The sequence below is a fragment of the Halictus rubicundus genome, chromosome 15 (genome assembly GCF_050948215.1).
Source record: "Halictus rubicundus isolate RS-2024b chromosome 15, iyHalRubi1_principal, whole genome shotgun sequence".
Classification (NCBI taxonomy): domain Eukaryota; kingdom Metazoa; phylum Arthropoda; class Insecta; order Hymenoptera; family Halictidae; genus Halictus; species Halictus rubicundus.
In genome coordinates, this window is record NC_135163.1 from 4,973,003 (window position 1) to 5,000,216 (window position 27,214).

A 27,214-nucleotide genomic window follows, 5' to 3' on the forward strand; every position below is an offset into this window, starting at 1 on the left:
TTCTTTCGACGGCAACAACTTCGCGTTCGACGCATTACCCTTTGACGGCCGATTAATTGGCCACGCATTACACGGGCTTGCTGAATCGACGCTGCTTAATCAGCTTTCGCCGGCGAGCCGGTGCTCGACTTGCGGGTGTCGATTAATCGGGCTGGTCCCGATGCAGCCGACTGTGTCGAACGGGAGAACGCGAGAGAGACTCGGATAAACGTGAACGTTCACAAAGAACAATTTTTGCGGACCACCAGTCTACAACGCCTGGCAAAGAGTTTCCGATCGCACGCACTAACACGAAATTTATTAAAGATATTCAGACTTCAGACTTCTACCGAACTGTAAAATAACAGTATTTTTCGGTTGTTCCTTCGAAGCCCTTATAGAAAGCGAAATACAGTATTCTCACCGTAACTGTCGAACAGATCTCTACCGTAACTGTCCAAGTTGTATCCCCACCGCTGGGGGATCCCCCTTGGAACCAGTCAAGCGGTAAACACAATAACCGACCGACCCAACCAGGGGTGGAGTAAGCGAAGTAAAAAATTGCAACTTTATTAGTTTTTGATATTTTTCATGAAACTCTTGCCATTGCATTCGTCTCGTTTTTCTGTTTAAAACGACACCCAACATGATACAATTACGATTATAATTATTTGTGTAACGAGCGATTTAAAGTTTCGGGCTCGAAAAAATATAGGACGGTCGGTGCGCTACAAAGAATGACCTCTAGATGACCTCTCCTAGAACTGTCTAAGATACAGTTACGGAGAGAATACTTTCGGTTTCTCTATTTTAGAATTTGCCAAAATATTTCTAAGCACAGCTTTAGAACCAGCATAATTTTATTATCGATGTTCATCTAAATCGGTGATGTAGCGGCCGTGGCTCCGAATAATTACCATAAATTCTGCCGGTTATGGTTCTAAAGCGGCAGAGCGATTTCCATACATAATAATGTCGGGGCGTTCTCTTCCGAGATTCGTCTAAAATATTCAACCGTGAATCGGAGGAGCCGTTATCCGGATAACAATTTTCACATCGTTCGGGATCATGAAACGCGGAGTAAAATCGAGGATCCTCATACATGAATTCTGTATTCCTGAAGAGGCACGGAACTTGGCGAGCCACCTTATCTTATTAAGATCCTCTTAAAAAACAACCGGCGCCGAAATTACGAAAAACAGCAACCGGCTCCTTCGAATAACACGTTCCGCCGATACTGCTGCAGATCACGAAACGAAGGGTTGAAGGAATTCAACACGGGGTACACGAGAACCACTTCCAGGAAGGGTGCACTGCGTGACCAAATATGCCTATATAAGTTGATCCAACGGATCGTCTGCGTTCGACTATAATTTCATAGCATCATCGTGACGAGATCGGGGGGCGGTGCGCAGACGAAAAAGTCTGGAAAGGCTCGGGGTCCTTCCGGTTTATTTTTCGTTCTGCTACCCGTCACCTTCACCAGCCTACGCGCTACCATAAACGCGGACCAGGGCATGATCGAATTGCGTTGCCATCGATTTCGAACCGATGCCGGAAAGGTTCGAGAGAATTGTATTTACAGTGTTTACTCAATACATGTCCAAAACACCGGTCTAGCCACTGACATATATCGGCAAGGAGACACTATTGTTTCATCCACGCAACCGACCGAGGTCTCTCGAACTTCTTGACCCCCCACGGGGTACACCCCGCGGTAGTGTGGGTAGTTCTGCGACGTTTATCGGCTAGGCATTCGGGACATGTATCGAGTAAACACTGTATAGCGGATAAGAGTGACTCGTTAAGTTGCGCGCGAAACCAGCGTCTTTTTTTATTCGAATTTACAATTTTTTACCATTGTGATCGTTTCTACGCGACTTTTTATACTTTTCTACGTGACCCCACCCTCTTTCTATTAATCCTGCGGAGCTCTTCGTTCCGAAACGCTTATCGTTACACCGATTTATACATAGGCGCATCTACAATAAGTACAAAGACAAGCAAATTTCATTGGATGGCTCGTTTCTGACCGTTTTTACGATTCACCTGTTTACAAATGTTTGTACAAGACTTTACTTTACACGCATCTTCTAGACCGTCTCCGCAGGATTAATTCGAAAGCGATGCTATATTCTAAAAATTAAATATTGGCAGGAGGAGACGGACGTTTGCGTCGTCTTTGGTAGCGCGAGGGTTGATCCAACGAGAGAGACGAGAATGAATCGTGGTATCGTGTCGAAACATTGTCACTGATAACGACCGACTGATAACGTGGAGTATCGCATACCCCTCCGCGCGCGCGCGCGCGCACGCGCACGGGAAAGGTAAAATGACACGGAAAAGTAAAAGAGAGAGTAATAGGAAATTATCGATAATGTTGAAATTGTTTGTCATAGTATATGCGTTATCATATATAGTATCGCGATATATGTATAGTATATGAATGGTCGGACTGCAAAATGACGTGACCGGAAACGATATGGGGTAAGTTGATGGAGAAGTCGGTCCGAGCTAAATGAGGCGAGAACGCGATTAATCGCTGCAACCGTAGTTAACTACAATCGTGTAACTGAGACAAGCGCCGATGCACCGTTTTTTCTACTCTGCTCTAGTCGCAGTATCGTAAATAATAATCGACACGGGACGTCGCGAGAATCCTGCCTCCGCGCGAACGATCACTCACGGAGAAATCTTTTTTAATCGTGGCGAAAGAGCGTTTTGCAACTTGGTCGAACAATTGGAACAGTTTGCCTGCTCTCGGTTGAATCGAATTGTATCGAATATAATTGTAACAGCTGAAGAGAGGCGCTATGATATTTGAATAGTTTACTGGTTTGAACGTTCGTGTTCTGGAAAAAAGAAAAAAAAAAAAAATTTGGTGACATATCACAGAATCCGTAGAATGCGAAACGAGAACGGATCGCTGGATTCCGAAAGCGGAAACTGTAATAGTTCAGCGCAAGTTTTCTGGTCTAACGCTTGCTGGACAAGTTCTGAGAATCATTTTCCAGGGTTCCATTTCCGTGATCGCCGCAGGACAAAGGAGTTGCACGGCGTCCCGCGTCACTTTAGCCTAAAAACTTTCTTCTCATCGTGATTGTTCTTCGTCGACTTCGTCGTACTTCGTCATCCAGGCGTCCAGCACGATGGCATTTTGTGGCACGACGTCTGTTGTCAATCGAGACGCGCGCACGCGTACAAAAATGAACGAAAAAAAAAAAAGAAAAATAAGATGAAAGAGGAAATGAAACGAGGACAAAAGAATCATACGGGAAACACCTAGGATAGAGAGAGAGAGGAGACTAAAAAAAAAAGATAATAGAAAAACAAAAGTAGAAAATTCCCGAAAGCTATGCGAATAAGGAAAAAGATTCAGCGACCGGGGTACCGCGTGCGCCACGATATTATTCCTCTCCGATTCGAACGATAGGTATAGAGGCGAGGGAAACATAATTTTTGAAGAGATCGAGGAAAACAAAAAGCGCACTGGACTCGCCGGTCTACCGCGCGACGCGTGTTCTCTCTGATTCGTGATTCCACGTGATGTGTTTAGAGACGTTCGAAGTTTTTTCAATGATTCTCGAGCATAGGATATGTAAAGTAAGATAGGCTTAAGTACAACTAACGAATCTCTCTCTCTCCCCCTCCCCTTCTCTTTCTTTCACTCACTCACTCACTCACTCAGCGAGTCAGTCAGTCAGTCACTTACTCCGCTCACTCACTCAGCCACTCAGCCAGTCAGTCAGTCAGTGATTGAGTCGGTCATTCACTTACTCTGCTCACTCACTCACTCACTCAGCCAGTCAGTCAGACAGTCACTCTACTCACTCACTCTCTCAGCCACTCAGTCAGTCAGTCAATCGGTCAGTCAGTCATTCACTTATTCTGCTCACTCACTCAGCCACGCAGTCAGTCACTCAGTCAGTGAGTCAGTCAGTCAGTCATTCACTTTGTTCACTCACTCAGTCAGTCAGTTCATTGAGTCAATCAGTCAGTCATTCACTTACTTTGTTCACTCACTCAGCCACTCAGCGAGTCAGTCAGTCAGTGATTGAGTCAGTCATTCACTTACTCTGCTCACTCACTCACTCACTCACTCAGCCAGTCAGTCAGACAGTCACTCTACTCACTCACTCTCTCAGCTACTCATTCAGTCAGTCAGTCAGTTATTCACTTATTCTGCTCACTCACTCAGCCACGCAGTCAGTTAGTCAGTCAGTCAGTTCATTGAATCAATCAGTCAGTCAGTGAGTCAATCAGTCAGTCAGTCAGTCATTCAGTCAGTCAGTCAGTCATTCACTTTGTTCACTCACTCACTCAGTAAGTCAGTTCATTGAGTCAATCAGTCAGTCATTCACTTACTTTGTTCACTCACTCAGCCACTCAGTGAGTCAGTCAGTCAGTGAGTCATTCAGTCAGCCAGTCACTTACTCAGCTCACGCACTCACTCGTCCAATCACACAACACGAAAATTGGAAACAGACACGTACAATCACAAAACGACACATTTGGATCCACTGGAAATATTAAGCTCGTAGGTACCAAAGATAAGGAAAGTTCGGTGTTAGTCGTTAGGAAAGTCATAACATGATTCATGGTCCGCGCCTGATCACAAACATTAATTGTTAAACTCGTGGTAATTATGAACGAGTTCGCGACGAACGAGCGTCACACGTCCGGCGGCAAGTCTGAAAAGGTGGTGTAACTCTCTTCATGTTCGAACGATGTATCGGAAACGTGTGCTGTGCTTTATTCGATTCTCGTTTCGTCCCTTCTGTTCCACTTCCGTTCTGTTCTTATCCTAGCTTTCGTATTCTAGCCTCTAACGTTTCAGGCTACGTTACGCTCGTGTGATTCGTTCTTCCTCTTCGCGTGCTCGAAGACGTACGCGGATACACACCGTTCCACGATTTCGTTCTTTCCTTCCCTTCTTCTTCTTCTTTTTTACATATTCCTGGCCCTCTTTTGTTTCTCTCCTAGACATTCTTCGTTCGCCGTTGTTTCGATACTAGGAGGACGTCCTACAGTGGACACATGCGTATGTACATACCTGTTTTCACTGGTCCTCCGCGTCACATGTCACGTGTCACGCGCGTATTATGTATACCCATCCGTTCTCGAGGACACGACAGTTCTTTTCGGTAGGATTTATCGTTTTTAAGCTACGAACGTAAGACCGCTACAATCTAAGTTTAAGGTTTCATAAAACTACTTATGGATTTACTGTCAAGCTGTAATATGTATTATATGTTCTTTTGTAAGATCTAAATAATAAATAAATAAATCGTCGAAGAAAACGGGAACTCGAACACGTGTGCGCTGGAGTTCATTGCCCTGAGATATCATTTCGGCAATACCTTCCATTCGCCTAAATTCTTTCCATTCGTACGTCCCGTGACAAAACTATAGGACATATAGAAAAATAAATGGAAAGTGTATTCTATTACAGTAAGAATTTTCGTCCCCCTTTATTTCTAATATTTATTGTTTATATAGTCCTAACTCTCTATACAATTCACAACATTTACATAAAAATTTCACTTTTAAGTAGCATCCGGACGTACAGTTAAATCATTCTATTTTCGAAAATCGTAACTCCCTTGAAAGTTTTACGTGGCAGTTCCGAAATCCAATACGGTATTGGCAATCTGCCAACATTAAAAAGTAGCGGTCTATTCCCACTCAATATTTTATAATATCGCCTATAATTTGACACGATTGTAGCTTCTAAAAAGTACACGTTCATTTTCAATTATTATAAGCATGAAAATTGGGACAAAAATGGAAAAAAAAGTTAATTATTTCAGAAATCGAAAACTGCTGTATAATCTGATTCATTAATATCTAATACCAATTACATCAAATACTAATATCAATTGAATTTCATTTATAACTAAATGAAGAAGAAGAAGATTGAAACCGTTGAAAATTATTCAAATTTTAATAGTATTTTCCTTTCGTCGAACTGACGTTCCGAAATGTTCGAGAAACTGAAAATGTGGCTTTAGGGTGGTAGGATAGCAAAAAAATTATTTAGGTAACCGATGTAATTCGTAGTACAGTGAATTCTCGGTACATGTCAACAACACTATTCTCCGATCCGCGCCGAGCGTAGAAAAGGACAGCGATGGTCGCCGCCGATGATTGTAAACATAACACGGGTCAGGTATATCGGTGTGAGGCCAGGACACCACTACCAATCCAATGACAAAACTTCTTTATTTTCCATTATTCTTTTATGGAGCATATTCCAGATGCCACGTGGCATTTTTCTAATGACAATGATACTTACCCTGCGTAATTAGCGATGGGTACTCTGAGGGTATACCCCGCGGTAGTGGGGACAATTCCGCGAAATTTATCGGCCATGCCTCGGCGACATATACAAAGAATTCAGGTATATCCCGTAATTTAAATATTTGTATAGAACTGCTTTTGAACCTACTGGAACCTTTTCTGTTTTATTGGATTTAGTTCAGTAATCATAACAGCAATTGCAGACCGTAGAAATAGCTGCGGTTTTTTGCGGTATCTCGAGATTTATAATCGGAAAGTCACAAAAAACTGTCGAGACAGAAAAATTCAGTTTTCAATTCTATTATAAGCGAATAAATGAAATCTTGAGTCATATTGATTTTCGTCCCACTTTTCCACGGCATCGCCAACGCCACCGACAGACTATAAAATATTTCGGTGTTTTCAGTTGAGATACAGCATCGCGAGAGTTCTGATCGATCGATGACCCGCCGTATCATACTATTCTCGCGACTTCTGAAACGCCCCGGGAAAACGTCTTATTTGCTCGACAGTGCTCCGAGCGGGCCGGAAAAATATTTGCAGACAAATTAAGCGCAGTTTAGTATCGTTTCGCTGTTTCTTTTCTCGGTACGCCCTTAAACTAGCCTCTCAAGCTTTCAGCTGTGTACACACAGCGGAATATTCTCGTTATCGTTGACGGGATTAAATTTTTTTTGCCAGTAATTCCTTCCTCGACGACGCGGCGTGTAAATATCAACGAAATTTCACTGGTTTTTAGAGTGTCGTTTAAATCAGTGACCAAATTGACGTACGTCAGTCGCGATCGATTCGTGTCCCACTGTGAATCGATCATGTGACATCCGTCAACATCGAGCAGCCGCTCGCCGTGAGTTCCATTTTGCTCGTCTTCAGGAGTAGACCTGCGACGCATAACGTAAGAAAAACATTTTTTAAATATATTATAATACGCTTGGAATTTCTACGATTGGGAAAATAGTTTGTTGGTAATCATTCGACTGCTCTTCGTGCGAAATATAAATTTTCTGTGTTTGTAAAATACAAGGTAAATATTTATTTCGTCTCTTGATAGCTTCGATCCAATCGGAAGTAATATTAGAATCTTTTTAAATTCGTATAAAGTTTTTTCTGTTTTGCATTCTACTTGTCCATCTTTGTTATAAATGTGAGCAGTCTAATTACGGACATATTATGTCGGTCATCTACTTTTACACGTGATCTCAGAGTTGCGTTCTTACATCGATTCTTTCTTCCAATTTCCAATATTATTTCCTGTTTGATGCAAAACTTAAAAACTAACTGCGGTTTAATTTCTACTAATTACAGATCTATTTTTCGTATAATTTTTGACATTCTTTTATTCGTATTTCTATTTGCTGTAGTCATATTTTAGGATTCTGTACATTCTCGAATTTTTAGTAACATTACTGAGTAGAAATATAGCCAGGCAATAATCCGTTGTAAATCACTTTTGTCTAAATATTCATTGAAAAATATTGTTAGTAATTGGTAAATTATAGCAGGTCTTTATGCAAACAAAAATTCGTATACAAAGGCTTTTACCAAAAATTGTTTTCGATGACTAGGAGTAAGATAGAAATTGATTTCCTTTCTTAAATAGAATTAATACATCGACAATAATATCGACAGTATTTTTTTAATTTTTCTGACATTTTCATATTTCACGTACGCAATTTTATTATGAACGTAATAACATCCGCAGTCTACCGATCACAAACATCACAGTGTTTACTCTATATATGTCGCAAGTGCCTAGCCGATAAAAGTCCCAGAACTGTCCTCACTGCCGCGAGGCCTCTAGAGCTTCGCTGTCAAATAAAAGAATAGCCTCTCCTGGCCGATATATGTCCATAGTTAGACCCGTGTTTTGGACATATATCGAGTAGAAAGTTACAACGAAACTTCTCGGTCCCTCGGTGGTCCCCGGCAGTGGGGATAGTTCCGGGACTTTTATCTCCTAGATACCTGGGACATTTATCGAGTGAAGACTGTATTTGCTAAATTTTAATTTGGTATTTTTGGATTTAATTCGAGCGATATAATGCCTCATGTTCGAAATTCGTGGATACACGACGTACAAGTGTAATTTTCGATGTCGTGTGTGTAAAAGCTTGTTACAGTTTTTTAGTGGTATCTCTAACTGGGAAAAATTGGGTTCCGTATTCGCAGAAGTTCGCGTCGAACGAGCCGATCGGCTTAACGCGAATTTAGAGCCAGCGAAGCTGCTGATATGACGGCATAAATTACTGGCGGAGTAGTGTTCAGTTCCATCCAGGCTTTTCTGGAGAGACACGGTAAGCTGTCCCGGAAAATGTGCTCCAGTAAGTAGCTCGTAAATATAGTAAATATCTCCGTCTAGGATCGTACAGGACATACTTTCGCGAATTTATGAATCGATATCGATCTATCGCCTGTTTTCCGGCTAATCGAGCACGCTATTATACGAACGCTGCGACATCTATTGCATAGGCGAGCGATTCTCGCGAGATATCGTTACGAGACTCTGGAAGAACAGCTCATAATTTCAAGAAAATTTATTTTTTCACCAGTTGGTACAAAAGCGGTGGGAAAAATTCCATGGAATTTTCTATACCATCGTAACTGTGGGAAATACTGGATCAGCTTCATACACATTTATTTCGAGTATTTTCAAGAATTGTTAATAGAAATATTTCGCATTAATTTAGATTTCGAAGGATTTATTCTACAACGGTATCGTCGCACTAAAATTGAAATGAACAATAGATTGCTCTATTATTACATTCGTCTACTCGCGATAGGAACTTATTTGCAAGCAATACAGTGAATTCTCGATATATGTCAACACGAGTCTTGCCAGTGTCTTGTATCGTGCAGGAGACATTCCCGAGCCATGTTATGTTTACCGAGGCGTCTCGAGCTTATATGCCTCTCACAGGGTATACCCGAGGGTAGAGGGGATAATTTCGTGACATTTATCGTCGAGACCTTGGCGACATATATATAGAAATCACTGTAATCGGCAAATCGCTGCGAGAAGGACTCAGTTACGAAACGTGTGGCGAAATGCGCTCGAGCGTAGAATATTATGCATTGCGCAACGACGAAACTGCCTTAACATATTAAACTACAAGCGGAGACAAAGCAAACATAAGGAAAATCGCAATGTTGAGACAAGCGTTCGTATTGTTCGCGAATATTGTTCGGGGAAAAAAGTTTTTCGGCGGAATTCGAGCGTCCGACATTCGCGGGGAGTGAAAGCGCGTGGCCGGGGAAGGTCGTGGAAACGATGGAAAGTGGCAAGTTGAAGAGCAGTTAGCCAATTAACGCGGCCAAGTGTAGTTAAAAATTTATTTCGACCGTTAACGAGCCCGTAAATCTCATTTAAGCCGGCGCTGTTAGGCGGAATTTCTTCTCCCGATCGGTTCGAGAGACTCGATCAAGTATGGACCCGAAGTCGAATTGTACCGTTGAGATTGAACTCTTTTTTTTTAACGGTAAAACACAACGAAAGCTTCGGTAATTAAATGGACAAAAGATTAATGAAAGGTATCATTCGATCGAACTCTTTACAATTTCTTTCCGGATTATTTCCTTATTCCTACTGAAAACTGTAAATCAAGAAATAGTTTATTCTAGTAACAATTTCTTTTTTCTCTTCTAATGTTATTGTTCACGTCATCTAGAGTAACTTTATACAGCATTCTTAAATCAGATTTTGTCGCGTGGGTGCTCTTTCCAAATTCCACTTTCTTTCCCAATTTTCTTTCCAAAACGAAGGTTAGAAACAGTTTCGCATTAGTTTATAGACCACGTGATTTATTGAACGATTCGAACGCGTTTGCTAATTCCAAAATGAATTTGAATATTCGAACGCGGTTACTAATACCAAAGTGCATTTGCATATTCAATTGCCTTCGCACTGATCCATCGGTTTCTCGTCACCCCCACCCCAATCAGTCGGCTTCGACAATCGATGCAAATACATTAATTTCACATATTGTTTCGTAGCAATCAGCTGTCAACAAATTGGAAAACGTTGATCCTTGAACATTTTTTGTCTCGCATAAAATCCGATCCACGAGCTATATTTAACTCGTACAAACTCTTGATTAAATAGAGGACGTGTGAAACATAACCTACATAGCATTCAACGTGGTAATCGTTTCAATAAGCAACTCGTGTCACGAAAAATCTTTCTTCCTAATATCTGAAACTTTACCATAACGTAAAGACTGTGATAGAATCAACGAAAAGAGAAAAATTATTCGTTTAATTATACTTAATAATTCTCTTGAAATTATTATTCATTACTGTTATGATCTTCATACCACTTGGTCAGTAAATACGATATCAATTTGTCAAATAAAAATAGCTCACGGTAATTTAGCTTTATCATTTATTTTGTAGGAGCTTTTTTAATGCAGTTTTTATCGTAAATATGCTAAAATGTCTGTTCAACGAGAACACTTTTCGGCGAAGATCCCAAGGCAGCCATTCTTTCCATAAAAATTCCACAAGATTTTTAAATAATTCCAGAAATTTCTCGTTTACCTAACCCGAAAAATACACGTTAATAACCATAATAATATACGTTCAGTATACAATCAATAATTTTAACCCTTAGCACTCGAGTGGTGACTCTGAATCACCACTAGAAATTGTTGCGGCATTATTTCAAAGAAATTACAAAAAATATTACAAAATAGTTGTTACATCATAAAATTCGTATTTAATAGTTCACTATACATTTAATTATTATATGTGGAAATCGGATCAGTTTCGTACGAATAAAATGAAAATATTCTAAGACGGAGGAAAAATTTAGTTTTAGAATGAAAATAGCGCCGAGTGCAAAGGGTCAAGTTTCTGGAATTTTTTGAAAATCGATTCTGCATCGAAAAATTCGGAAAAAATTCACAGTCGTGTGTGCCGTCGGGAGCATTGTTCATGAATTATTTCGTAATTGTTTGTTAAGCAGACTAGAAGCAGTGGTGTGGTAGTTGTGGTAGGGGTACCGTCTTGAAGCTAGCCGCAGGTTTTCTTCGGGGGCCCTATCGAATGGTATGAAGAAAGATAAATTTCGTTTGGGGGGCGCGTTTGCTGGGAGGAAGAAGATGAAAAATTTCATTCTGCGCTTCATATGGCTTAGGGCCAACATCGGGGTCTCCGGGCTGCACCCGTTGCGTTTCCAGGCTCCCGTTGACCTTCTGGTCGTTACTGCCGTCGCAGTTCGCGCGGCACTCGCCGTCGCGGCGTCATTAGCGTTTAGGAATGGACTGGACACAATAAATCCTCATTCTCTGGCCGGCCTACTTTCAATTAGCCCCGGTAATTGCCGGGCGACCGAAGTGGTTTCGTGTTTCAGCTTGAAAAATTCGCGACGGCGAACTTCGTAGGACCCTCTCGCGCCCGTCCGTAGAACACACAAACGCCTATTTCTGGAGGAGCGGCTCCGCGGGAATTATATAAAAAGGCCAATTGTTTCTAACTCGAGGAGTTTATATAAACCCGCGACTAGACGCCGGCGGATGCAGTGGCCGATCGCGGATCGAGTGCGGTGAAACGGAGAGAGAAATCGAAAGTGAAGATCCTGCGAGAAGATCGCAAACGAGTGTGAGTCTTCTGAGGGGTGGAACAGCTGGAACAACGAAAGGGTTTCGTCAAAAATTCGACGACTGTGAAAGACGGTACTCTCGGAGCCCCGAAAAGCTAAGCCGTGAGAGAAATCATCTCTTTCTCGATTTGAAAATTTGTATTGTCTATATCTTAAGAATCTACGGTAAAGTCTTGATTCAAGCCGAACGGATCCACACGATCTTAGTTCGCCTACCCCCTTCACTGGGGGGTATATTCAAGGTCGCCGAGCAATGTAAACATACCGCGTCATCCGATACCGGGTCGGTGTGAACCACTACTAATCCAATCACAAAACTTCCTTTATATTTAATTATTATTTTTCGGGACTTTGGCCGGCTTGTTCGTGGCATTTTTCTGATTGAAATGTCACTGAACACGGTATACTTTCGGCGCGGTCGTAAGAAAAGTCCTACACGATATACGTCACAGCGCGGATTCGAGGATCCGGGTCTTAGAATCAAGGCTCTACTGTATATAGAAATGTACAGTGAGGAGAAAATGAAGTTCGTTAGAGGTTTGTGAACAGAATCCGGCCTTTGATTATGATTGCTGTCAAGTAGAGGATACTAGAAGACGACCGCAAACGAGCGTTGTTGCTCCGTTTCTTTTTTTAGTTTTTCGGGTGGCAAACGAGCGATAGAAATTCGCAGTATCCTCGGAATATTTCCGGAATTTCGTCTCAAAGAATACGCGGGGCCCTCTTAGATCGCGCTCGCGTGTTAGTGCGCGGTACGTGCGTTGATTGCGAGTCGTACAATTATTTCCGAGCGAGGAGTTCGCGCCGGTTCGCCGGGCGCCGGCACCGATTCGAATAGCTTTCCGATGGAAACAGAAGCAAATCACAGCTGCAGTCGCTGCAGAGGATTATACGGAAGCTGCGTTCATAAATTATGCGATTTATCTTAAGGAGCGCGGAAGCTTTTTTAGAATAACGATGAGCGAGCTCGCTCGAATAACCAACGAGTCGCGTTTCCCTTTTCGACGTCTCCTCTCCTCCTCCTCCTCCCTCCCACCCTTCCTCTCGTCTTTGCGCTGAGTGCACGGAACTACCGACCGAACTGGGAATCAATTTGCTCGGTTCAATATTGGTTCGAACCGATATTTTCTTGACCGCGGGTTAAAATAGAATTTCCTTTTTATCGGCGATTGGTACGGCCAGTCACGAACTCGTTTAAATTATTAGATTTGTTGGCTGGCCCTTTTCTGCGTCTCGCGACCCAATGATAAGCGAGGACCGCGGCACAGTAATGATTCGATCTACGTGGAATGAGATGTCCAGGATATATTTTTGAAAAATTTATTCTCACTGCCGCGGGATATTCCCCCCTCGAAGGACCCACTGCCTCCGTTGCCAAGAAATCTAACGTGATATACGGCATCAGCTGTATCGATGAGACGATACCAACCCAATGACCAAACTTCTTCGTTTGCAATTATTTATTTGTAAAACCTTCGACGATATATTCGTGACATTTTTCGGATTCGTTCAAGACCAAACACGACACAATTCGGAACATATTTGCTTCTCCAATTGACGATTTAGTGGAACCTCGGTTATCCGAACCGACGAAATCTGAATTGTACATAACACAAACTCATATATACGAGCAAAACTGAGTCCACACTATTTGAAGCAACATAACTTTTTAAAATTCAGATCAAATGACTTGAATTTTATTGAGAAGTTGGAAGGATTAGTTTTATTAGACGAGGTGTAAAAAATTGTTGAGAAAAGTTTGAATTGGTCGGAATCGCAAAAGAAATAGTAAAAGTTGGTTTTTTTAGCTTTTTTATCTGAGCCTGTATTGAAAATTTAAAGAATGTATTCGATTCGCTTGAATAAATTGTATCCATGCTGAAAATGTCATCGATATTGGTTGATTCGTTTACGAGTTATAAACGATTAAAAGTGCGATTTTAAGTCGAAAATCGTGAAAAATGGCAATTTTTCCACTTTTCAGCAAACAGTTTTGCTCGTTACTGTATATATAAGTATTTTTGGCTAAAATATAAATGTGCAAAGAATTTTGTCAAGGCTTTTAGTAATGAACTGCTTTGAAGACATGTGTTTTTGTTAACAACTTTTAAAGAAACATCGACGTGCCCTATCGAAGGGAACGCGTTTGAACGACGATTTAAATGTTGCACGCGAAACAACCGTTACGGCAATTTCATTATTCCGTATGAAGTCGCGCAAACAACACTGTCGTAGCTTCATCCCATTGTTTATGCATCTGAAAGGATCGATGGTGGTCGCGTGACATGAATCTGTGGAACATCGAAGGGGCAATCCTTCGATCGATACCGCGTTATTATTTAATCGAACGAAACGACGAGCAATCGACATGTCCCTGTTATTTATTATTCGCGAACGGTCTTGCACTGTTTACTGCAGATTTTCTTTGATGAAACACGCGACGATTGTACAGTGTGATCGGCAACGGTGGATCTGGCAGCCCGGGGCTCCATTCGCGATCAAAAAATACAATTTAAATTAAAAACTTAAGAGAAAATAAATGACACAAAATTTTTTGGTAGGTGGGAAAGGTTTTAACCTATTCCATGTCATGAGAATTTTTGACTTAATTCCACCTATGTTATAGGTGCCCGGCAAATAATGTTATGAAATTGATTAAATGATGTTATTAAATTGATCGAGCGGATGACCGACTCGCGGAACCGATGATCCCCTCGCTGACATAGAAATCTCTCGCGGAATCTGGCAGAGATCGCGGACGATGTCAGTCATTAATATTTTACAATCCTCTTTTTTACGATCGTAACCGTGGGCCGTTTCGCGTCGAAGATCGATCCAGCCTCTGCAGGACTAATAATTCTAGTTTTATATACGAGTGGGTATATTTTTCAGCATGCGAACACGCTCGGAGGCGAGCTCGCAACTGTCGGACGGCAGGCGAACGTCAAACGCAGCATCGGTATTAAGGGAATAGCGTATATCCGTGGGGGAGATTTAGACGACGGGGTCAATCAGGATCAATCGCGGTGTAATTGGATCGCGCTCGGAATAAATGGATAAACAATACACGTATCGGAGATTTTCGCTGAATCCGATTGTATAGACTGAAAAGCAAGAGGATAATCTTTCGCGATGAATGTCTCTTATGCAGCGATCGGGCAGCGTCGAATGCTTTGAAATACACTATCAAATACTTCTATTAAAAAATAGAATACTTAATAAATTTTAATACTTCTATTTAACGCATAAATCAGTTGACGAATACCTTGGCAATTTCTATTTAAACGTGTGAAATATATTTCTAATTTGTATTTGAGAGCTTATCGAGTATCGAATACAATAGTACAGTAAAGCCTCGATTTAAGCCGAACGAAACTACATGATCTTAGCTCGCGTATCCCCTCCACCGGGGGGCATACCCCGCCTACCATATCGGTGTGAATCACCACCAATTCAATTACAAAACTCCTTTATTTTTAATTATTTTTTTACGGGACTTTCACCGACTTATATTCGTGGCGTTTTTCTGATTGAAACGACACTAAACACGATATAGCTTGAACTATATTTAATTCAGTGCTCCGCAACCGCTGTGCCGCGATTTTCTCGAAAATATTATATTTTCTATTATAATACTATTATAATATTATTATACTTTTATTATATTATATTATTAACCTTTTGCACTCGGTGGTATTGTCATTGTAAAACTAAATTTTTCTTCCGTCTTGGAATATTTTCATTTTATTCGTACGAAACTGATCCGATTTCCACATATAATATTTAAATGTTTAGTAATCTATTGAATACAAATCTTGTAATGTAACAAATATTTTGCAATATTTTTTGTAATTTCTTTGAAATAATGCCACAACAATTTGTAGTGGTGCTTCAGAGTCACCACTCGAGTGCAAAGGGTTAATATTCATTGTGTTTTTATTTTTTATTTGCCAGCTTTTACTTGTGGGGTGCCACGGATTTGTCGTAAAAACGTTGGTACGCCGAGTATAATAAAAGGTTGCGGAGCACTGATTTAATTGACTGTATGTAGACCGCGTGCTTCGTGTTTACACTCGCTGTCCTTTTCTACGTTCGACGCGGTCGTCGCGGTCACAAGAAAATACTAGTCTTGCACGATCTGCGTCACAGCACGGACCCGAGGATTGGACTTAGATCGAGACTTCACTGTGCTTCGTATCGTATGTGGCAGTAAGTGTACAGTATAAAACCTAAAAATTCGTGTGAAAATACTTCCTGAATCTACAAAATAATGTTTCTTCTTTCTCTACATTTACTGGCACAGAAGATATGTAAGGTAAGCGACCCAATCACTGTACCAATTACTGTACCCATATTCATTATACTTATTTTTAAAGCATAGTGAAAAAAGAAATATGTAAGTAATATACATATCCACCGATTTTAATGAAAATATTTAATATTTCCTTTTTAATAGTCATTATGCTTCAAAAATAATTATAATTAACATAGGCACAAGGTAATTGCACATTAATTGGTCCCTTACCCTACACGTGCCGGGAAAGATTTTCACCTAGATTTTTGTTTCTGCTGTTTTTATCGATAACAGACAAAATCTTTCGGGAACAAAATGTTTGAATCGGAGGCGGGGGGAAGGGGCAATTATTCTAATAAAAGAAACTTCTTTATCACACGAATTGACATTTTTGAATGGGTGAACGTACTAGGACGTTTATATAAAATGGGATGTTTATAAATTGGCAAATGAGGTCAGATGAACGGAGTTCCACTGTAATGTAAAATCGGTACCTGTAACTTTAATTAACCTTAATGTAACCTTAATTACCAACGGTTTCCCCGAATAGAGTTGACCGCCGCTCGAATAATGAAATTGTTATTGTCAATCGCGATGCTTTCAGCCGACTCCCGTCGCAGCGAAACGGTCAAACCGATCAGTTTTCGCGCACTTCTGCGTCGACAATCATCGTCACAGTCATTGCCCCATCGATCTCCGTTGCAGCCTAGGCCATCATTGTACAAATTAAGGGTACCCTCGTTTAGAAGCGGACTACGCTCGGGACAAGCAGCTTGCGTCGTTCACGAGAAATCCTGTCCGCGAGACGGAATCGAGAAACAATAAAAGCACCGGCGTGTAAGCGTGTGTGTGTGTGTGTGCGCGCACAAGTACGCGGGGCGAGCGCACGGTATAGTGTACGTGTGTGCGCGTGTCCCTGTGCGACCGAGTGAAATGATCGACAACCAGTGAGGAGATACGAAGCTTCTGCCGGCCGAGGAAATAAACGGTGTCCAAATCAAAATGGGAAAGGTATTGCGCCGGCGATGTCACTCCCGATGACAATCGTCACGCGAAAGTTTAACATCGTCGTTCAGATTTTCGTCGCACGTTTACCACCGCCTCGTCTGCATGCCACCGACATTTTCGATTGTCCTCCGCCGAAAGGAGCACGCTGAAAAGCTGAAATATCGATAAGCTGTTGTTATTCGAAGAAAGCGTAAGCCCACCATTATTTATCGGCGGAGTGACGAGAAAGTTGTTAACACTAGGTTTACGGGGTCCGTCAAAATGACGGATTCTACTATTTTTAAAATATTGAGATTGCAGAGATGCATCCATGAGGAATTATTTAACAAATTTATTTCTTTGGGAATATATTATTTTAAGAAATGGCCACAAATTTTGATAGATATATTCACGTTATTTTTATAAGAGTAATGTAAAGTAGTCATTTTTAGTGCTCCGTGAGCCTAGTGTTAGAAGAAAAAATAAGTGGAAAATATGGAATACAGTTTTTGAGTTTGAGGTTTCGTTTTGTAGAGAAACAGCTTTGAAAATTTATTACAACTTTTTCATCATTTTGAATAATTGTGAGTTTACAGTTTCTTGGAGCCTGCAGAATACAACAGCTTCCCAAGATCTAGTCACTTTTTAAAATCCTTCTTTTCTGGCAAATGGCCGCCTTCTACGTTGCTCTGAATACATAATACGTGATCATTTACGTTCGTAATGAATTGATCGCAGGATTATTGCTGAGGGGGCATTACCATTTGGAGCCCTCAATTTGAAACAATTTGTGGGATAAAAATAGTTCGGTTATTGTAGATCAAGTGTTTCAAAATTTTCTATACAATTTCAAAGTAATTGTCTTTATCATTATTTAAGTTATCTTATGATTCCTACAGGAAATCACTTTTCATAGCTACCATGATATCTCAGTAACGAATTCCTCAAGTTCCATCAAATTGCACACACGCATAAAACAGAAGTCTCTTCGTTTGATGAACTAAAAAAAGATACAGAATAAAATTTTTTGACAAGATGACAGAAATTCATTAAAATTGAAAATTCTTCAAGCGGAACTAAAATATTTTAAACGTGTGTCAAATTTGAAGAAGATTGATCAGTTTATTAATACGATACCAATAATTTGATAATCGAGAATTTAATAAAGATAATCGCATAAAAATTGCACTGTGCCATCTTGAAGTATAGTCAATCATCTATACAAATATTTTAAAATATTGGATCAACAATAATCTAATCGTTATCTCATAAATTGTCTAAAATTGACTAAATTGTTTAAAATTGCTTTAAATATCCCCTCGAGGGTAGATACGAATTATTTCCGATTAATTTCGTACAATAAATAACAGTTATAATTACAGTCATTAGGGCAATATCGCAGGTCTCGTTTACGAGTTTGAAACGTCGCGATATTAATTTAAAGAACACTCGTACCTACGTAACCTTATAAACCAGTAATACGTATGATGATGCGCGATGACTGCATGCTACGCGCTGTACGCTTTTTGCGTTCAATCTTGCGGATAACTGGGACGCAAAACAACTCAAATAGTGTAGGCAGCGTGTGTTGCAGGAGCTGTGCCTGAAAGCTTACTCGTTTAACACGGTTCCGTCCGGCTACTAATTGTTTAGGTCGTTCCAACGAATTTATTAGTTCGAAGCTGTCACGTTTTCATCGCGGTGATATTCGTTAACTGCGAAGATGACGTACGGTCATTAAAAAGCCGTGGGTTTTATGCATTTATGAAAAAAAGAAATTAGCAGATGCGTTTCGAAATAGTAAACAAATTAAAAGAATCGAAGAGTACCAATGGCACTCGCTATAAGCATCTATATGTATAATAAATCGCGGGGGCATCGTTACTTCCGAAAATTTGGAATATATTTTTTACGCGAGTCTTCTTCGATTCTGAGAATTTGGAATATATTTCTTACGCGATTCTTTGATCTTGGAAAAAATCAGTTTAAAAACGGATTAAATTTTTCTCGCGGCACAATTACTAAAGTAAAACGGGTACCGGATATTTGTATTATTGATTAATTTGTGTGCATACCTTTCTGCTAAATATTGTCACAGAGATTAATTGATCGGAGCTTTATCGACAACGTTGATGTACACCAGGCAACTGCATGCACGTGACATGATCGAAAACGACTGAAATTTTTGCTTCCCTACTATGCGATCTAATTATACCGAATAACTCGACTATCGTTTCCGCGCGCAGTTTCCTCTACAAATATTATCCCTATAAACGATTAACGGATTATCGAGATTTCATTACAGAAGCATCGATCGGCTTCGCCCGCATGAAATTATTAGATTCTATTTGCAATGCACAACTTTAATCCAACAATTACTATATCCCCGCTAGCTGTAATTTCTCTAACTGCAATGTTATTGTGTAATCATGATTTGTTATCGAAACATTTTCAACGACAGGGTTGAAACTCCGAGCGAGATCAACTTCCGTGAAATAAATGATGTATTACAGTTTGTTTATTTTTTCATGTTGAATATAGGGAATGTTCTCGACGGCGAGCGGAAAGCAGCAAGTATGTCTGCTGTTCTTCGTCCAAGTCATCCTAATTGTGCTAATGGGCGCGCTGATGACATATGGCCCGGAGGCGAGAGGTAATTTACTAAAAAAAAAAAGAAAAATCACGCAAGTCGGTGTCCATTTGCACGCGCGCGCGCACCACATCTCCCGCGACCATGAGTTATGCAACGGCGCAGGTTATCACATACTGCGGCGGTTCCTTATCGTGAAATATTCGCAGGCTTCCGGCATCGGATCGGTAATTGCATTGCAACCGCGTTATACACTAATTTTTTAAAAGGCACCGTAACGAAAAAGAAACAACCTGAAAGTACTGTTCTAAAAAGTAATGCCAAACGAGCGCGTGCAGTTATTATAGTTCGCCGGGTCAAAATTGACAACTATTACGTTACAACGTTTGGTCCGCTTCATATGATTTTCAAGGCCAACATTTTTCTTTCCGTTGCATCGTATAGTACTCGAGGAAAGTCTCAGAGAATCGCAAGTGAACCGTTCTCTTGGAAAAGCACTTTAAAATTTCGTAAACTTAAATAAATCAAAATTTATGGGATAAACTTTCTTTATATGACGCCTCGTTTTCGGGAAAATCGAGTTCGAAAATATTATGGTTCCTGGCATTTTAGTATTACCTGTTTCCTCGATCTACAGTGTCTACTCGATAATTGTTCAAAGGATGGGTCTGGCCAGAGACAATTATCGTTTAGAAGATACTATTCTTTGATCCACTGTTGAACACGTGGGAAAGGACAATTATAACCTAGATATTCGGGACATTTATCGAGTGGAGATTGTATTTCCATCGTCAAGGAACGCTTTTTTTTTATTTGCAGAAATTCTACTGTTTATTTAATATAGCATTTCATTTGAATTATAGAACAACGATTATTTGAGGTAACATTTCAACTATTTTTTCTCGAAAATTTTAACCGGTTCTCCGACTACAATGCTTTCTGCGTCAATAAAAAGTGAATCTGTTCCTGCTGGAACAAAAACGAAAAAATCTTCCGGGTGTGTCGTCAGGCGCTGTGTGACGGAGTAATTAAACTTTCAGGTAACCGCGAGAACTGGAGATCAGTCAAGGAGCCGGACGCGTTGCGAATTTATCCAAGTGAGTAAATCGAATTACTTAATTCCGTATTTGTATTCGCCTCGACGAGAAATGAGTTCCCAGAATTCTCTCTCCCCGGAGATGCGTATACAGAAAATAAAAAAGCGAACAAAATAGAGACATAACCACACCCCACCCCTCGAACAAAAACAAAACGAAACAAAACGCGAAATTGAGGAACTTGTTCTCCGAGATTGTTCGCCGGGGTCCGGCGTGCACGGCGAGAATCAAACGGAGATGAATCTTTATTCCCTTAACAAGCCGAGAATCCTGTTGATCCTGTGCGCTTTGTTCTCCGAGCGGGGAAAAAAAATGAAAAAACGGGGAACCATAAACTGCGATTCGTTCCCGAGCTTCGGACCGAATGGTTTTAACTCTCTTTTTTGTTATCTAATAACGCTTTAATCCATTCACTGGGAATTTACAGTTTAAAAATTAATTCGAGTCGACCAATCTTGCGAATTTTATTAACCTCGTTGTGCACGTACCGCGAGCGTCGGACAAAATAACGGAAACTTCGATATTTAGAAAATTGTTTGCAATGAACTGCGGATTTTATGGATTCGCAGCAACATCGAAATTGAAAATATTAAGTTGGTGCAAAAATAATTGCGGATTTGGAAAAAACATTTTATATTTGTATTTGAGATCGATTTCCGTTTGAATAATATTTTTAGCAAGAAACGAACCAAATTGAATTTTCAAGGTGCTTCTTGAGTGAAAGTCTTCCTCTGGAAGAACCCGTTCAAGTGGTTCGATTAATATCGGAAACAATTTTTGTATTTTTATATTCCGTTTCGAGCGTGTCCAATAAAACCACTCGAATTTGCACTTTTACCATTCGACTCTAACCGTATCAAGTGGACGTCACGAAAAAATAAAACCAAAAACCATTTGCGAAATCAATAGGGAACGTTCTACGACGGTAGAATGTGGTTGCTTTCATAGTTCCGTGGACTGCAGGTTTTATGCATTTATGTCAAAAACGAGTATAACAGAAAAACAAGACAGATTTATCGAAATTATTAAAGGGAGAAACACTTTTCTATTTAACCTCTATTTTTTCGTAACTGATACGATTTTTTCGTAACTGAAAACGATGTTTCCACTATTTTGTCCAACCCGTGTATTTTGGGTCTGTAAATATTGAACATATCCTGTTAAGGGATTATTAGCAATAAATTGAATATTGCAAGATTGGCCATTAAAAACATTTTTATTTGTAATAATGTAAAAATTTTATATATACAAAGCTTGCATGTGATAGAGGGGGGCATATTGTGATGCAATAATTTTTTATATGGATGTAGGTGTTCAGAGATTTCAAGGTCACCTTGATTTCTTTAAACGGAATGACCTGTATTATACGCAAACGTGTATTGACCTTCACGTGTCCTAAATCTAATAGTCAACGAAATATTATCGAAATAATTTTCAATACGTAAATGCATACCTATCTAGAGTAAATCATAACACTATTTTTATACCATACGACTTGGATTTTTTTTTTTAGAAAATTACAATAATTACTACATGGCTTGAACAAAATTTTAAAAAGTTATACTTGGTCAGAATTACAGAGAAAATACTAAAAATTGATCACAACAATATTGTTGTTCACAATATTCCTCCCTCCGTATCGTGCAAATTTTGTATACACAATTTTTTCATATTATTACAAATAACGGCGGTCAAAATTATTGGTCCACCCTGTACGTTAAACGCAGTCACGTAAATCACAGAACTCTGCAGGATCTTCGGATTTATGGTCGAAAGGCGAAAGCTCCGAATAGAAATTACTTTTCTTCGGACTTTAGTTTTCTCGAAAAAATTGGAGACCGACCTAAAGTAAAAGAAAAAAATAATTTTGCATTGAGTATATTTGTAATTGAGCATTCGCTGTGAATTAAAGCTTTTTTGAACTCGAAATCGCTCGCTCTTTTGGAAATCCTAAAATTAATCCGGAAAGGTAACTCGATGCGCGGATACTTTTCGTCTGTTCAACGCACTAATTCCGCAGCCGTATTAATTATTCCGCTTCGAACCGAGCGAGGCGTTCTTTTCGCGTTAACTTCCACGTCAGAGAAAGAAACAAGACTAACATTCTGCACGATGCACCGACACCGGCGACATGAAAGGATCCGGTCCGCTTGTATGAATAGTACATTTCTAGCAAAGCGTGCTTTTCTGCGCGCGTGGTGGTCCAATAATTTCATTTAGTCTTTGACCAGACGGAAATGTTTGATCAACGCCCGTCGAATAATCCGCATGAATTCGTTCGTTTACTTTGTCGCTTCGAGGACTTCTGTTAACGTCCCCGTTAATGCTACGGCTAATAATAACGACTATTAATTTCACTGAAACATCGTCGTCGACGGTGTGCAGTTAACGGGCGCGTACCAAAACTTTCACGGCTCGAAGTTTCCCCGGCGACATGGAGTTAAAATCGAAAAGTTGAAACATGGCCATTCTCGGGATCGCCTGGCAATGAAAAATTCCCTGCAGGACCTTTTAGAGTTTTAGGATCTTTTGCCGAAGGGCAAAGATGTTTAAACTGAATCTGAACATGCGAATATCACAGTTCTCGAATTCACCCGTTGTATTTCAGTTTCCCTTTTTCTTCGGATATTTTACCATTTTCGAACAAACGAATGAAAAAAATCAGCTAATAAATCGATTGGAGCTTGAAATTAATCGAAACCGTAAATGACAAACTGAAAAGTACAAATAATTGCTAACATGGTACCGGTAATGGAATTCGTAATTGTTTATTTAAACGTAACGTCCCACCCAATTAAGTAATTACCATTTGACTGCTATGTACTCCGGAAAGTACAGATTTCTGTAGATTTTTCTTGAATTTCAATTATGGACTGTTTCAAGAGTTACAAAACTCTGTCAGTTTCGAAAATTGATATTCTCTTATTGTTAGAAAATATAGCTACAAGAAATTCTTAAAAAAGGGTACTATTTTAATACATAATTTATTGTTATAACGGTAGTAGGTTGTGTTAATCGCGAAGCAGCTGGGCAACAGAAGGCAATCAATCTTGTACCCAAAATTAATCCGGTCTCATTAACAATTAACGAGTGGCCCTGTTCAGTCACTGAAGGAGACTGGTTTTCAATCTTCGTGAGAAGCTCAATTGCGTTAGCTGTAAGTTCATGCCCACGTGTCCCGGTCGCAAACGTGTTAATTAAATGACACGGGAATAATCTCGTTCAGGAAATGTGCAACGAATTTAATTAAATTCTGCAGTTATAATGTAAATTTTTAATTAAAGAAACAGTATCACGAGACGGGCACAAGGCGCCGTCGAACACGAAACAACAAGTAACTGTGAAAACGAAATTGTATATCAATACGTTAAATGTTGTAATTGACATTACCGCAACGAAACTAATTGCGTCAATACCTTTTTCGTCCAATGTATATTGCGTGTAGCGTTCACCGGGAAAACGCGATCGTTGACAATCGTGTAATTGGAACTCCGCAAACTGAAATTTTGGCGCAGTCTCGGGTTAACAGGGACGCGCGTTCCCTCGCCGCCATTATCCCATGAAGAACAACACGGTGGCGAACTTTCCGGTTGCGAAAGCTTCGTCACCAGCACGCGTTAAACGTTAATTTCGGTATTCGCAGCCAGAGGACTAACAGTCGCGTCCCGCGGTCCCTACACGATGTATGTCACAGCCCAGACCCGAGGATTAGACTTGGATCAAGACTTTACTGTTACTTACATCGGTGAGGCAATACTCATGCGGTGACAAAACACGTTTTCAATTATCTTTTTATGAAATTTTTACCAACGTATTTGCGCCATTTTTCATAATAATTCGAAACACATATTCTCGTTCAATCGAGGATTCGGTAGCAGTTAGTATTAATTGTTAGTATTCGGAAGTTGCTCTGTGTGAAGCTTTTCTATTTAATCATGTCGAAGATATATCACATTTACATTCAAATTTTGCCAATGTTAGCTCCTTTCTTCCATGATACTGATAGCGTTTGTTAGACAGACAACATACAGGGTGACCCAAAAATGTAATTCCTCGAAAGAGGAGATTCCTCAGATCATTTCAAGTAACTTTTTCCTTTGCGAAAGTGTTCTCCGAGGCTTTGTTTACGAGTTATCAACGAAAAACTTGGACCAATCGGACCGCGGCTACAGCTGAGCGCGGTGTTGCCATTGGCCTGGCCGGACTCCGTCCGTAGAAACCGCGCTGTGATTGGTCCTTGTTTTTCGTTAATAACTCCTTAACGAAGCCTCGGAGAACATTTTCGCAAAGGAAAAAATGACTTCAAATGACCTCGGGAATCGCCCCATTTAAGGAAGCGCAACATTTTTAGGACACCCTGTATACAGTTAGAGCGAGGAACACAAAACGCAACGTGTAACTCGGAATCGTGTATGAGCTAGAATCGATCTAGATAAAAGGAGCGTGTTAATATTGCAAACATAAAACGAGATTATCCCGTGAAGGGAAAAATAAAAGAAAGCGATACAAATCGAGTTGGAGCATCAAGCAGTAAAAACCATTAATGTTTTTTTTTACAACGCTCCGGATACATTCGTTTTGATTGATTCTATCGGCGCGAAACCGTCAAAAGAATATCAATCGGATCGCGTCGTGTCTGTTTGTTAGGTGTTCCGGTGCAAGTGTACCAACAAAGTTCTCCGCAGAAACGAAGTAGAACGGTGGGGGGGGGGGGGTGTTTCTTCTTTTCCTGGAACGGAAAGGACAGAAATTCATTAGAATATCCCCTCCACTCCCCCCGCTCCCCGGGATCGGCGAAACATACGTTAGCGATGCTTTCGACAAACGGGAACGCGCAGTAGAAGCAGTCGTGAACCGGCTGGCCTGACCTCTCTTACTTTTTCAAAGAGATGGCACTGATCTTTATCGGGTATTCAAAAGAGCTCTCCCCCATCTAGTCGGAGGTGCTTCGGGATGCAAAAGCTTGTCGATCCTCGACACTCCGGATCGAGTATCGCGTGAGTTACGAGATCGAATTCCAATAAACACCGAGAACCGGAGGTACGTCGGTTACCTGGAGCTTCCATCTCCAGTTTAAAGTGACTGCTAAACGATTCGGAGATATATTAACGAGAAAAAGGTAGTCTACTTTCTTTTTTCTTTTCTTTTTTGGCTTTTCTCACCTCCCTATAATACTCCGCGTAGAGCCTATGAACGTCCGCGTGCTACACGTGTCCAGATATCGGCGCCACATATCCGTCCACCGTAATTCGCAACTTTAATTTAGCCGTGAAACTCCCGAGAGGATGCTGCTCGTCAAATAGTTTGGATTTATTATTCCGCAAGCATTTGAGCCGGGCCTCGAAAGAGAACTTTTTTTAATAAGCTACATTGAAAGCTGTTGGACTGTGGAATTTTTCCAGAAACAAGCCCCGGTGAGAGCAGGTGAGAAAATATTCGGATAAAAGGTTTGGTTTCGATGGAACTAATATAGTATGAAAATAAAGCATTTAAAAAATAAGCACAAGAAGATAGTACAATTTTAATTCTGGAATTCGTTCAAAACCGCGTCCATTATATTTCGTAGACAAAAGTGTTCTATATGAAAAAATTAAATAATTTTGAAATCTCCAAGATATTTCACTGTAATGAGATCAAAACAGACATCCTGTTAAAGATCGTTTAACGACATATTCGGAGATAAATTTCGCAACCCGTAAAATACGAAAAATATTGGGATCAAAGCATCGTCTCGGGAGCGTCACGAATAAATAGCACAGGTTCTATGGCACAGTTTATACAGGGTGTTCGACTACAGGTGGGAGAAAATTGGAGGGTTGGTTCTCCAAGAAAATATAAGACCAAACCGAAGAATAAAAAAATTGCAATTTCGGCTTCATTTTTTAGTTATCATCAATTAAAAATACGCCTAAACTGCGGCAACCCGACCAACAGAGGTGTACGTCACAGAAGCGCGACAGTTACGTATCAAGTGACAGATACTCCGCGTGCCTCGCAAGAAGTCACCCTGGCAGGAATTCAGCAGGAATGCGGGTGTACACCGTCTGATTGGGTCATATTCCACACGCATTTTCGGTTCTAGCTGAATTATTGGCTAAACTGTGTGACGTCAAAGCCTAACCATTGGATGCGAGCGAGGAGCCCCTTTGATACGCGACTGTCGCGCGCCTTTATGTCGTAAGCAACGTGTACGCCTCTGTTGGCCGGGTTGCCGCATGTTAGGCGGATCTTTAATCGATAATAACTCAAAAACTAAACCGAAATCGCAATTTTTTTATTCTTTATTTTCTTCTCATATCGTCTCGGAGAACCATCCCTTAAATTTTCTCCCACCTGTAGTCAACACTTTGGTCGTGTCGCGCGCCTTTATG

General features: G+C 40.4%; 1 protein-coding gene and 1 long non-coding RNA gene across 11 annotated transcripts in view; both read left to right on the forward strand.

Annotated features, from left to right (window-relative positions):
• Nucleotides 1-3,944: 3,944 nt before the first annotated feature.
• LOC143361341 (uncharacterized) lies at nt 3,945-5,291 on the forward strand. Its single transcript, XR_013083439.1, has 2 exons — nt 3,945-4,037; nt 4,312-5,291. It is a non-coding gene; the product is annotated as an uncharacterized LOC143361341 (long non-coding RNA).
• Nucleotides 5,292-7,041: 1,750 nt separating this feature from the next.
• The window catches only part of Rh50 (Rhesus blood group-associated glycoprotein Rh50), a 43,983-nt gene continuing 23,810 nt past the window's right edge, over nt 7,042-27,214 (forward strand). Inside the window, exons 1-4 of one of the 10 annotated variants that reach the window (XM_076801574.1) lie at nt 11,764-11,874; nt 16,774-17,180; nt 19,698-19,809; nt 20,787-20,843. In XM_076801574.1, the coding sequence (XP_076657689.1) occupies nt 17,172-17,180; nt 19,698-19,809; nt 20,787-20,843 (178 nt within the window). In that variant the 5' untranslated portion in view covers nt 11,764-11,874; nt 16,774-17,171. Of the gene's footprint in view, nt 7,175-11,763; nt 11,978-16,773; nt 17,181-19,697; nt 19,810-20,786; nt 20,844-27,214 lie in introns of those variants that run through there. The other 9 variants (XM_076801579.1, XM_076801575.1, XM_076801576.1 and 6 more) reach the window with 9 other exon arrangements.